Source organism: Triticum aestivum, chromosome 4B (genome assembly GCF_018294505.1).
Source record: "Triticum aestivum cultivar Chinese Spring chromosome 4B, IWGSC CS RefSeq v2.1, whole genome shotgun sequence".
In the NCBI taxonomy this organism is placed as follows: domain Eukaryota; kingdom Viridiplantae; phylum Streptophyta; class Magnoliopsida; order Poales; family Poaceae; genus Triticum; species Triticum aestivum.
In genome coordinates, this window is record NC_057804.1 from 465840374 (window position 1) to 465854721 (window position 14348).

The window sequence follows — 14348 nt, forward strand, 5'->3', positions numbered from 1 at the left end:
AATATTAGGGGATGTGGCCACTCGGGCTGTCGTACCCAGCTTAGAGAATATATTGCTTGTGAACAGATTGATGTTGTTGCGCTTCAAGAGATGATCTAAGCTGATTTCACCTTTAGGGTCTTGCGGCCTTCGACCCCCTTCAGCGCTTCTCGTGGGGTTGGGTTCCCTTCTGTGGACACTCGGGTGGGCTTCTTCAGGGTTGTAATCGTGATGTATGTGATATTGTAACCTAGGAATCGGGCGCCTTTTTTATTTCGGCTACGATCAAACATCGTGTGTCCTTAGATGTCTGGGCGATCATGTACGTTTAAGGCCCTGCCAATCACTCGCGTGCAGTGGATTTCCTGGGAGAAATCCAAGCTCTGGTTGGGAACAAGCAAGCCGCATACATCCCTATCATTCTTGGGGGTTATTTTATCCTTATCCGCTCGGGGGCTGAAAAGAATACCCGCAATATTGACTGGCCAAGGGTGGCGCTATTCAATAATGCAATTTGCGGCTTCCACCTTGCGGGAAATTGCTAGGACTGATGCTAGATATACTTGGACTAACAAACAGTTAGCCCCAGTCCGTAGTGTCCTCAATCGCGTTTTCATCTCGTCAGATTGGGAAATCCTCTTCCCCCTGTGTACGCTTGTAGCGGAAACTCGTATCGATTCGGACCATGTCCCGCTCATCTTAGACTCAGGGGAGGATAGGATCAAATGTAGCCCACGCTTCTATTTCAAAACTGGCTGGTTTGAGGTCGACGGGTTCATCCCTCTGATCATCGCTCGCTGGGAGCAAGCGATTGCCTCGTCTGGTCACCTAAGGGGGCCAATGGACCTATTGATCTCTGCAGTCGGGGCCTTACGTGGCTTCCTTCGTGGTTGGAGGGCAAACCACGGTAGTGAGGTGAAGCGAGCAAGGGAAGCTCTTATCGATGATATCAAATCCCTTGACAGATTCGAGACCCTTTTCGGAGGCTGAGTAGACGAATTGCTACGCTCTAGAAAACCAGGTGCTCTCCATCCTCAGGGAAGAGGAGGAGTACTGGCGCCGTAAAGGTGGCGTCAAGTGTGTTACCAAGGGAGACACAAACACCGGGTATTTTCACGCTTACGCCAATGGTCGTAAACAAAAATGCTCGATCCTGAGGCTTCAAGCCGATCAGGGGGTGCTAGTTAGCCAAGCAGACATTTCGGCCCACATTTACGAGTTTTTCCTCGATCTGTTGGGAACAGCTGAGGAGAAACGCCTTCGCCTCCGGGCCGATATTTGGGGGGTCGACGCTCGCGTTTCTCAGGCCAAAAACGACCTTCTGGCCCTGTCCTTTTCCACCGAGGAAATTGATACGTCTATCGGCTCAATGAAGATCGATACTGCCCCCGACCCTGATGGATGGTTGGTGGCTTTTTTTCGTCGTTTTTGGCCTGTGTTAAAAGATCTATTTTACGATATTATCAATGGCTTTGCGTTAGGAACTGTAGACATCTCGTGTCTCAGTTACGGCGTTATTAGCTTAATTCCAAAGGTCAAAGGGGCTGACACGACTAAGCAATATCGCCCTATTACTCTCATTAACGTTCCTCTCAAAATCTGTGCAAAGGCATATACGACGAGACTCACCCCTGTTGCGTAGAGAGTGATCAATCGTAGCCAATCGTCTTTCCTCAAAGGTCACAACATCTTCAAAGGGCCAGTTGTGCTTCAGGAGATAGTTCACGAACTAAAATGAACCCGGCAGCCGGTTGTGCTCTTTAAGCTGGACTTCGAAAAAGCCTACGACCGAGTGAACTGGGAGTTCATTCGCGAGGTCCTGGACCGAAAGGGATTCGAGTCAGGTTTCGTCCATCGTATCATGCATTTGGTCTCGGGGGGCCACACTGCGGTGTCAATAAATGGAGAAGTGGGAACTTCTTCCGCAATAAGCGAGGTCTTAGACAGGGAGACCCTTCCTCTCCTCTGATCTTCAACCTTGTCGTGGACGCCCTATCGGCCATGATCAATAAAGCTAAGGGTGTCAGTCACATCTGCGGTGTCGTCCCACACCTCATCCCTAGAGGTGTCACGCACCTTCAATATGCCGACGACACCATGTTGCTCTTTGGGCCTGATGACCATAGTATAGCCTCGATTAAGCTTATCCTTCTAGCTTTCGAGATCGTCTCTGGCCTTAAGATCAACTTTCTCAAAAGCGAGGTAATAGCCATTGGGATGGCTGATCCCTACGCATCACGCGTAGCCAACCTTCTTAACTGTAAGCTAGGGAGCTTTCCATTTAAGTACTTGGGTCTCCCTATCTCAGACAAACACATATCTATTCATGAGTGGGAACCCTTATATAGCAAGGTGGCGAACTGGGTTAGTCCTTGGCGCGGCAGGTTCATGTCTTCGGCTGTTACGCTTATACTGACAAACGCTAGTCTCTCTTCCTTGCCCATGTTTACCATGGGCATGTTTCTCCCGGCGGATGGTGTTCATGCCAAGCTTGACACTCCTCGATCCAAGTTCTTTTGGGAAGGAACTAGATCCAAAAAGAAGTACCACTTAGTCAAGTGGGCAACGTTATGTCGTTCAAAGAAATTTGGCGGCCTAGGGATCCTTAACTCCAAACTTATGAATGTTGCTCTTCTTGCCAAGTGGCTGTGGAAGCTCTCCCAAAACGAGCAGGGGCTCTGGGCGGATATCCTTCGAGCGAAATATTTTTCCGATGGGAATTTTCTTACTTCTAAGGCCAAAGGGTCGACCTTCTGGAATGGGATCCAGGCTGTTAAACCGGCCTTTCCGTTAGGAGCTAAACTTAGTGTGAACGACCACAAGTCCACGAGATTCTGGCTTGATCACTGGTATGGTGCGGAGCCGTTGTGGCGCATCCACCCCTCCATCTACCAACTTGCTACAGATACTGAAATCCTTGTTGTGGGCGCGCTTAGATCCTCCCCACCAGCTATCTCTTTTAAGCGGCCTCTCCTAGACCCTGAACGAGCCTGTTGGGTGGGGTTATGCAATGTGCTTGCCGGCGCTGTGCTGCGACCCGAACCTGATGAGGTTTCTTGGTCCCTCACGAGCTTCGGGAAGTTCTCGGTCAAGTCACTTTTACGCTAAGTTAAGGGAGGGTCCGGCTGGGAGGGCTTCAATTCTTAGTGGCGCAGCCTGCCACGTCACCTCCGAAGTCGAGGGTGCAGTGTGAGTTTGTCCGGTTAAATAGCCGTTGGAGCTCATCCATGAACTCTAAACACTTTTCCCCAGCTCTAGTTCAGAGACCTCTCTAATTGACTAATCTTCTTCCTCCGCACGTTACTCTCTCCGTGTTCTACGTACCAAACCCTAGCGTGATGCCGGGGTGTGCACCATGTTGGTCGCATACGCGGAGCACAGACCGTACGTGGTGAAGGCCCGAATGGTGAGACCGCCATATGCTCCGTGTGCTGATCATGCCCTCACGATCGAGCCCGGCGCAGCGTCGCGCACATACGGACGCGATCGAGGACCGCAGCCACCGGCCGGCCTGCGCGTCGCGTCGACTTACACACGAAATGCGCGTCGCGCGCACGAGCCGGGCCGGGCCATGTGCGGGTGCACGCACGCGCGGCGTCGTATAGTGCACCACTCATGCCAGTCAGTTCACCCAGAGCGGATCCGTAGTATCATCTCAGCACTGTATGACGCTGGACGCCGGCCGCCTGCGCCGCGCGACAGCAGAGCTCACGGCCATGCACGCCTGTCCCGCGCGGCGCGTCTCTGCAGTGGACCCTGCTTCTGCAGTGTCTGGGCATCGGCAGTGCAGGACCATGCGTACGCGGCTGGCTGTACTCTGCGACACGTATGCTCAGGACGTGTGTCCAGCGACGCCATCACTCTATAGTCTACGTGTACGCACGTTTTCGCTTTGTCACGGAATCTCGGCTGCCAAGCCATATCGCCCTGGCTTAAAGTTTTCCCTTGGAAACCTCTGAAGCTCTGAGTCTGACAAGTGACAACCCAGCCGCGTCAGTTAAGGCGGAATTCACGGGCGCTCAACAAGCATGTAGATAACCATGGAGGATCATTGCTAATTATGCCGGACGCAAACGCAGATCTCTAAGTGCATCATTGCCTCATGTGACTTTCCCAAAGGAGAAAAACGTATTACTACGTAGATGATTCATGCGGCAACGTGCCTGCTGCATTATGCATACATGTCTACTGCAGACAGAGCAAGGTTAATCACGGTTCTTCTTCGTCTTGCATTGCACGCACCAAGCTCTGCTTTTCACCATCACCAGCGCGGAACAAAAGCAACAACTGCGTTTGGAAAAAGGGTTTATATGGTTCAGGGCTTAGGGCTAGGGAGAGAGAGAGGACGCGGCCTTTAACTTTGGCAAACTTTCATGGAGCGAAAGGGCATGCGTCCCCATCATTCGTCTTCTCCTGCTGGCTCTAGCAAGCACACGGCAGTTAACTGTTCATCTATCTCTTTCCTGCATGCATGGCATGGCATCTCCAACGAACCAATCATTGTCTAGGTTCCATGAACCATCGCGCCGGCGCGAGCCTGGCCTCGGGTCCTTGCTATGCCCATACCTATATAATATCGGTTTTTCCTACTTGGATCTTGCCATTTCGCAGCAGGCAGTTAACTACTACTCTCTAGATACATCCATTTCCGAGACAAGTAATTCCGAACGGAGTAAGTAGTAGCAATGCATACATACTGTATGTTTGAACACTAACTAACATACATATTGGTAAGTGCAATGTTCTATAGCTGCCGATAAGCATCTCTGAGCTGGCATTCAATGTCTGCATATTGAAATGCCGGCCTCGGTTAACAACCGGCCATGGACTGAAACACTCTTTGCCAACAAGACCGAGTTAACTGAATTCAGCATTTTCAGATTCTGATTAAAAAGAGCCAGACCTCAATCGTAGACATGAAGCGACGCTGAACCAATCTGTTAGTGATAATTCAATGGGGGAACAAACCCACATTGTCTCACATGCCCTGACCAAAATATTTTATTCCACTAGCCCCCCACTAGGAGGGGAAGCCCCAATCATCACATGAGCAACTTATCTGCAATAAAAGATCAATCAGGTGATGGTGCACCGCAAGCAAGCAGAGGTAGTCGGAGCTCGGAGGCCACGGCCACTTCTACAATTAATCCACAACCTTTTGGCAAGCGTCTCAAGCTAGTAGCTGATCGATCTGTCTATCATTCATGTAGATGGCGATGGGTCGCTGATGGAGCCTATCATAAAGCAACTCTCGTCAGGTCCGCTTCGTAAAGCTCAGAGAGGATCGATGGACGCATCATCAAGAAAATAATGGACCACAACGTGTCCCTGTCGGAAGAAACCGGAGAGCTCGATCGATCGCCTGCGACGCCCATTCACCGTGCTTAGTTTAACGGCGGAGGGGATTATTTTGTTTGCGGTTTAGTGATCTGACCCAGCATGTTCATCAGATGGGAGGTTTGCTATGCTATGTTGGTAGTTTGCATGCAGCAGCCAAAAGATTCCTCCAACAAATTGCATCGCAACTACTTGTACTTTTTTTAGGATAGGCAACCATATGTACCTACTCCGGGGGTTAGTTATTTGTATCTTTTTTCTTGTCAGGGGTAGTCAGCTATAGCCTACTACTCCTACATGCCATGGCGGTTTTTGTAGGGAGGAAGAAATGGTGGCAGCAACGTTTCAGTTATATGTGCTCGAGAGTCGAGAGATATGTTATACTGTCTATAGCATTTAACAGACACCAAAGAAGATGATTGCATTCTTGTTTTGAAAGTCTTGTGGTGATATTTTTTTAATAAAACTGTGGTGAGGAATTCCATTTTCAACTGGAGTGTTTTTCAGCTCTAGAGGTCATGTCCTGGCCTCTAAAACGAGATCAAGACTAGCTGCAGAGAGACCCATACGCTCCGGCTTACCTCTGGCGCGGCGCTAGTGGGCCGACCAAGTATTGTAGCTGCAGCGTGTTTTTCCCCTCTCTCTATGATTTCTTTCCCTTTTTCCCATGTTTGTGTCGGTTTTTCTTTGGTTTCCTGTGTTTTTTTCTTGTTTCCTTTTTTCGGTCTTCGTTGTTCCTTTCTTCTGTTTTCACCGTTTTCTTCTATTTTTTTAACCCATCTCAAAATTTTACATAAAGATTGTAATTTTTTTTTGTAAACTAAGAATATTTTTATACACATTTAACATTTCTAAGATATGTCATTAATATTTTTTCAAATATATGTTTTGATGGCTATCGTTTTCATACACATTTTATACTTTTGGTATGCATATAAAACCTTTTTTATACATGTTTCACATTTTTCAACTACATGATAAATATTTTTCCAAATACATGTTTTTGACATTCTTCTGAAATCGTGTTAAGCAATACTTTAAATACACGTTGAAACATTTTTATAAAACTATGTAACCATTTTTCTTACGTTCTATAATTTTGTTTTAAAATTTCACAAACATATATTTAAAACTTGTGAACATGATTTAAGCGAAAATATAATTTTGATGTTATTGCATGAATTTTTTGAATTACACAAATATTTCTTTCACAAAATGTCACATACATTTTTTGATAGAACCAACATTTTTTAGGTTTCACGAACATTTTTCGAATGCTATCAACATCTTTTTAAAGTTGTGGAACACTCTTTTTACACTGCACGAACATTTTCGTATATGTGGGATGCATGTTTTTGAAAACTAAATTGATTACATTTCATTTCCAAAAATATAAAAAATTGTAATAAAAGAAGGAAAAAATGTTTGCTACGAAGGTGATCCTCCCACATTGGGCCGACTCATTTAGAGTGACCTTGAGGCGAGTGAATCATTCATCTCGCACAAAGTGAGACACATCTCCTCAATATCCATATGCCATCGAGAGCTTCCGGTACGGGCTTGCCCTTATGGCCCATCAGGCCACCAGTGCTCAAAACGGAAGCCGTTTGGACTTAGCCCATATTCGTGTCCTTCTACCCCGCTCGTCAACGAGATCAAGCCCATCTCAGAGAAAAAACACAATATCGAGCCAGGGATGTGTGTGATAGACATAGCTGGCCAAACAGGTCGTGCTTCGCAGGCCAGCTAAGCCCGCATGCCCGCACATCACGCGACTAAATGGGTCGTGCCAGACCTGCAATAAGCCTGGGGTGTGCCTGGACTGCGAGGCAAGGCCCGTGTGCCGGCATGGCACATCCTGTTTATTTCTTTATTATATTTCCGATTTTTCTATTTTTAAACAGCCCAAAAGGCCTAAGATAGGCCGAAAATAGCCCAAAAGGCCGAATAGCACGTGGGCAGCACGTGCCGTGCCGGCCCACATGTATACGGGCCTGGACGTGACATGGTGTGCCCGGGCCGAGCCGGCCCGTCGGCCATGTCAGGATAGGAACGTCCCGGGCCAACAGCAACTCCGCACGGCCGTCGTCGTCGAAAGTCTCTGCAGAACGCCGCGCGGCGACTCCCCGTCCACCAGCCACTGCTCCTCCTCGGTTCCTCCGCCGTAGGCAGAAACGTGCTGCCCTGCGCGCCGTGCCGCACGGCCACCGCATCACACTCCACTCCAGTCGTCGAGAAGGGAGGGCCATGGAAGTGTGCGTCGTCGGATACTGCTAGATTTCGCCTACTCTGCTCGACTCAGCATGCCTGCCTCCGCAGTCGGGCCCCGATCTGGTCATCTCACCCCGCTCGGTCGTGTGTCTTCAGGGTCGCGTCGGCGCCGGGGAAGGTGCTCGTGGCGGGAGGGTACCTGGTGCTGGAGCGCCCCAACCCCGGCCTCGTCCTCAGCACCAGCGCCCGCTTCTACGCCATCGTCCGCCCGATCCACGACGAGCTCAGCCCCGACTCCTGGGCATGGGTGAGGCCGAGCTCTCCCGGGTCCTCCGATTTCTGTACCACCAGATCGCCGCTTATCCTGTACCCTTGTGCTGTATCAGGCGTGGGCGGATGTGAAGGTGACCTCCCCTCAGCTCTCCCGGGAGGCCGCCTACAAGCTATCCATCAAGAATTCGACGCTCCAATTGACGTCCGCAAGGCGAGTCGCCGTTCATTCGCTTGGACCAAAGTGCTGCTGCGTAGCACTCTTGATTTGTCGTAGTGTTGTTGGAGTTCAGTTTTTGGCAGCAGTGTACTGTTATTGATTGTGCTGATGGTGCAGGGAGTCTACAAACCCTTTTGTGGAGCAGGCGATACAATTCTCCATAGCAGCTGCCAAAGTGTCTATTACTGATAAGGAGAAGAAAGATGCACTAGATAAGCTGCTGTTGCGAGGTCATGCAACTTCCCATTAGTTACTCTGCTCCACTCTAAAGCACTACATTAGTTTTGAATTTGTTGTATACTATAGTAGTATTTCGTTGTTGATTCTTTGAACTTTATTTGTGCAGGTTTGAACATCACAATTCTGGGTTCCAATGATTTCTATTCGTACAGGAAGCAGGTAATGCTTCCTATTTGAATTACAATTGAACCTGAAAAATAAAATAAAAACAAGAGATTTGATTTACATGGTCTTTGTTTCTTTCGGGTCTCCTAATCTAATCTTGAACATCGTCTTCCCACATTGAAATGAAAAAGTAGTGCGGTGTCAGGACAAAAGGAGGCCTAAGATCTCTTAAGGGGTTCGAATAAATTGAGTATGATCTAAGATAATCAGAATTGAGCGATGGTCTTAGCTTCTATGACCAAATTATCATTTCAGTCACAAGCGGTTACACTTCACTTATCAGGATATGTAATTAATTGAGTAGAATTGATTATAACATCAGTTATTGCCTGTAAATTTACAATCTGAAACAATTCTTCCTGGAAGGGGAAATTACTTGCGAACTTCAAACAGACACAGCGACATGCTCACATGTGAGTGTGACATAGGATGTGTATAAAGTACTTGCATTCTTTCTCCCTTCCTAGATGTCGTGTTTTTATTGTTCACTTTAACAGTTAATGATGTTGAAAAATTACCACTGGTTTCTTTTCATCCTCCATTTATTTCTTTATGTGTAAGAGTTAAGATTCGATGCACATGTGAAGTAGGAACCCGCTGCAAAGCATCTAGGAGTTGCTACTTCCTTTCATTTCTTTTTGTATGCAACTTTTGCACACTAAATGTATATAATTAATTATATTGGTCCCATTTTTTACCTATGTATGTCATACAATGATACAACCATAGTTTCCCCAAAAGCATTGTCACTGGTAAATAATTAGCTGTGGAATTTACTGTTTCTTCAGATTGAAGCACGTGGTCTGCCTCTAACTCCAGAGGTATTGCTTTCATTGCCTCCATTTTGCTCAATTACGTTTAACTCAGAAGTTGCTAATGGAACTGGAGAAATATGCAAACCTGAAGTGGCAAAAACTGGACTTGGGTCATCAGCTGCTATGACTGCATCAGTTGTTGCTGCTCTTCTTCATTATCTTGGAGCTGTTAACCTTTCGTGTTCAGGTCAATCATCCAGTGACACTGTAACTGGACGAGATTTTGATTTTGTGCATGCTATTGCTCAAAGTGCACACTGTATAGCACAAGGGAAAATTGGCAGTGGCTTTGATGTTAGTGCCGCTGTCTATGGGAGTCAGCGCTACATAAGGTTCTCTCCAGAAATCCTCTCCTCAGCTCAGGTAAGAACTCCCAGACAGTTAGCTATCCCAGCAAGTGCTCAACAGTTGTCTATCCCAGTGACTTCGTCAGTTGTAATCTTAAAAAATATATTTACAGGTTATAGGTGGGAGTTGCTTGCCAGATGCAGTAGCAGATATTGTTACACGGAGGTGGGATCATGAGAAGACTCAATTTTCTTTGCCTCCTCTGATGTGCCTTGTAAGTTGGATGATCGATGAAGAGGTTTTCCTAATTGTTATTATACCATTCTACTGGTTGCCACCTCTCCTCATAATTACTGGCCTGCTGCTGACAGTATAGGATATGTAGTCTGATTAGTAGTTAGTTGGACCTCTATGATGCTTGTTAACCTTTGGTTTCCATATCTGAAACTGGTAGAATGATAGTAACAGCATGTGAACAGTACTGTTGTAAGCATGGAGACCACGAGTCATGCTTGTCTCCTTTCTTTATAAGCAATGAATATGCTGGTATTCATGAGCACCTTGCAGATATAAAATATTCTTCATCATCACTAGCGGGCCATGACTTTGACTTAGTTTCTGGCTTAGCCTTCGCTTAAAATGACATGTCGTATTTGTTAAGTTTATTTGCCTTGATATCTTGTTTTGCCCTCATGAGCTATGCACTATAGGTGATAATTTTTTTTCTTAAGTCTGGGAATGTTATTTTGTAAGATTTTCTTTAACCAAAGAACTTACCTGATTTCTTTTTTGCATTATGATAATATTATTTGATATTATGTTTATTTGTCGATTAATGGGGATTTGTTTCAATAAGGATGAATTTGGAATTTTAACATAGAGTGTTGGTTGTTGTTAGCTTCTGGGTGAACCTGGAACTGGAGGATCATCTACTCCATCAATGGTTGGATCTGTGAAACAGTGGCAGAAGTCTGATCCTCAGAAAGCCGCAGATACATGGAGCAAGTTGGGAATGGCTAATTCAGTGCTGGAAAACCAATTGAGAAGCTTAAGCAAACTTTCTGAAGATTATTGGGAGGCCTATGAATCTGTAGTGCGGTCCTGTAGTCGTCTCACATTCATGAAGGTAACCTTGGTAACTTCTCCTTAATTGTACTAATATAAGCTGGATCATTGTAGACTAAGTTGATAGACCAGCGCAAGGTTCGTGGTACAGAATAAGCAAAGATCATATCAATTTTGCAAACAAATGTCAATCCAGAAAATGCATTTATTTTTCCGTTTATGGAATGGAGATTGCACCATCCAGATTTTTTGGCATACATGACCATGTAGTCTTTAGATTTACATATTTTATGCTACTAATTCTTAGTCATCAATTTTTCATCATGTGCATCTGCAGGAAGAGAAAAACAATCTTTACTGCTCTGCTAAAACATTTTTCTTTGTTCTCTTCAGTGGACAGAGGTGGCTACTAATCAGCATCAAGAATTGGTTGTCAAATCATTATTGGCTGCGAGAGATGCTTTCCTTGAAATAAGGCTTCATATGCGAGAGATGGGTGTGGCAGCCGGTGTTCCAGTAAGGCTCCATTGATGAAATTATGATTGTTGTAGACTTGTAGTATAGTGTTTTCAAAGAAGTTCACTAAATGTCTTGATGCCATGGTTATGCCTACATGGCTTACATAGTCATAGTCATGGAACTGTAGATAGTAGTCACAGTTTACTTGTACAGTTTTTCTGTGCTTTAATGTCCTTAATTTGCAGATTGAGCCGGAGTCACAAACACAACTTCTGGATGCCACTATGAATATGGAAGGCGTTCTACTAGCTGGTGTTCCTGGAGCCGGTGGCTTTGACGCAGTTTTCTCAGTGACCTTGGGTGAAGCAAGTGGTGCTGTAGCAAATGCTTGGAGCTCCGTCGGTGTCCTCCCACTCCTTGTTCGAGAAGACTCTCGGGGTGTTTCACTGGAAGCTGGTGATCCAAGAACAGAGGAGGTGTCAACAGCTGTGTCGTCCATACAGATTAGGTGATACTATTTGTTGATAAATCCTGTAATGCTTCTACGGTGTATCTTTGGTATCTCATTCATTTAGGAGTAGCACAACCAGACAAAATTTGAAAACTCTCATTGTTAGAATAAGTGCTGAGCACGGAGCAAAGATGGTACGATGTAGTTGAGGACAATGCAAGAGTGGAAAATGGGAAGCTCTTGTAACCCCCATGGAATGGAAGCATTTGCCTGTGGCCACGAAATGTACGTGGTGCAATGTGTAGCTTTTCCAATAAACTCGGGACTTGAATTTTGAAACATTTTGAAACTCGTTATTACAGCACGCCATGGTATGTGTTCGAAATGGAGGTAATTTGTGGCAAATTTAATCGTGCTTTTGTTGTGGAAAGGATGAGAGCATAATTGTGAAAGGATCACGACAAGAGAACTGGAGTATCTAATAAAGTCGGCTTGGCTTTTCGGAAATGTCCAGGGTCATGGAATATTTCATAGCGTGCTCTTCCTTCGGCCATGTATTCATCGGCCAATTTGTTCATATAATAATGAAGATATTTGCCATTTGCATAGGTCAGTGGCATCAAGTATCAAGACTTGAGGCGGCGGCAAACCAGTAAATTGCTCCTTTTACAGTGCAACCGTGAGAGTGTGAAAGTCACTCTATTTGAAACTATTCAGAGGTGCTTCCAACCCCATTCTCCCATGACACGGCAGCTCTTGGGATCCAACAGGTGCAGGGGGGCTTGCGAAAAATTGAGAAAACCCTTTGAAGAGGTCTGAAAACAGATGAGTTCATCCCTCTTGTTGAGAAAATTTGGAACCAATATGTAAAGGCAACAGATCCTATTGATATTTTAAATATCAAGTTGAAACATTTTTTTTAAAGGATGGGGATCAAACAAATTTGGTCATGAGAAGATCAGGAAAATGAAAATTAGAGAAGAATTGAGATGTATTGAGGAGGAGGATGAGAAGGGGGAATTAGACCCAGATGTTTTTTGCAGAAAAACTGAACTTTTAGTGGAATTGAATGAAGTCCTAGTTCATGAGGAATTATTTCTGTTACTACAATCTAAAGAGAGATGGTTGCTTAAAGGGGATAGCGACACTGCATATTAACAAAGAATTGTGAATGGTAATAAGAGGAAAAACACCATACATTCTTTGAATGTCGGTGATTCTGTTATTGAAGGGACTGATAATCTTTTAAAGCATGCTACTGAATTTTACAAATCCTTGTTTGGGCCTGCTCCTGGGAACCTATTTCAACTTGATCCTGAGGTTTGGAGGGATAATGAGAAATTAGATGAGGCTGATAATTTGATCTTAAATAGACCTTTTTCTAAGGAGGAGGTCAAAATAGCCGTGTTCACAATGAACAGTAATAGAGCTCCTGGGCCTGATAACATACCTGCTAAATTCTATCAGCATTGTTGGGGAATAGTGAAAAAAGACATAATGAGGTTATTTCTTGCATTTTATGAGGGCAAGTTAGATGTTCATAGGCTGAACTATGGTATAATCACTTTGCTTCCTAAGATAAGTGGAGCTAATAAGATACAACAGTTCAGACCAATTTGCCTGCTTAGGTGTCCTTACAAGCCGATCACCAAAGTGCTTGATAATAGAGTGCCCCCCTTTGCAGATGTTCTTTTTAGTAAACACCAAAATGCTTTCATTAAAAACAGGTATATAATGGATGGGATTATGTCTCTCCATGAGATCATGCATTATACTCATATTAGGAAGAAGGTGGGGATTGTCATTAAGCTGGATATCGAAAAAGCTTATGACAAAGTGAACTGGGAATTCTTGTTGAAATGCCTAGAAAATAAAGGCTTTGGTAGTACTTGGTGTGGGTGGATGAGAAAAATCATTCAAAATGGAACTGTTAGTGTTAAGTTGAACAACACATTGGGGCCATAATTCCAAAGCTTCAAATGAGTGAGGCAAGGGGACTCAATTTCCGGGTTTTTTTCAATATTACAGCTGGATGCCTATGTAAGATGGTGCTTCAAGCACAAAAACATGGGTTGATTACTGGTTTGGCACCCGAGTTAGTAGAAAATGGTGTGGCTATTCTACAATATGCAGATGATACAGTGTTATGCATCGAGCATGACCCAGAGAAAGCCCTAAACCTAAAACTGCTGCTCTATATGTTTGAACTAATGTTTGGTTTGAAAATTAATTTCCAGAAAAGTGAGATTTTGTGTGTTGGTTGACAACATATGTGAATATGTTTAATTGTCAGATTGGACACTTCCCTATGAAATATCTAGGGGTTCCTCTAAGTTACTCCTCTTTGAGAGGGGTGGATTGGGAATTCTTGGAAGCTAGATATATAAAAAGATGTGAATCTGGTTTAGGGAGCAGTGCCTCTTCAGGGGGCAGACTAACTTTGTTTAATGCTAATATTTCTAGCATTGCTTACTACTCCCTCCGTTCCTAAATATAAGTCTTTGTAGAGATATCACTATGGACCACATACAGATGTATATAGATGCATTTTAAGTGTAGATTCACTCATTTTGCTCCGTATGTAGTCTATAGTGGAATCTCTACAAAGACTTATATTTAGGAACAAAGGAAGTATTACTTATCCATGTTCTTGCTCTCGAAAACCATGACAACAAGATTGGATAAACATAGGAGGAGGTTCTTCTGGCAGGTTACCAAGAACAGAAAAGGATACTATTTGTTCAAATGGGCTAGAATTTGCCGATCTAAAAGCAAAGGGGGTGGCTGGGTGGGAGTTAAGGGCCTCCATAAGTAGAACTTGAGTTTGCTTGCTAAATGGTGGTGGAAA

At 44.8% G+C, this 14348-nt stretch overlaps 1 protein-coding gene across 1 annotated transcript; it reads left to right on the forward strand.

The window, feature by feature from the left end:
• Positions 1-7354: 7354 nt before the first annotated feature.
• LOC123092741 (phosphomevalonate kinase, peroxisomal) lies at positions 7355-11864 on the forward strand. Its single transcript, XM_044514560.1, has 10 exons — positions 7355-7571; positions 7684-7834; positions 7914-8011; positions 8135-8247; positions 8364-8416; positions 9211-9600; positions 9698-9799; positions 10424-10651; positions 10984-11106; positions 11295-11864. Exons 1-10 carry the CDS (start codon positions 7564-7566, stop codon positions 11559-11561), a joined length of 1533 nt encoding a protein of 510 aa, XP_044370495.1. The 5' UTR covers positions 7355-7563; the 3' UTR covers positions 11562-11864.
• The last annotated feature ends 2484 nt before the right edge of the window (positions 11865-14348 follow it).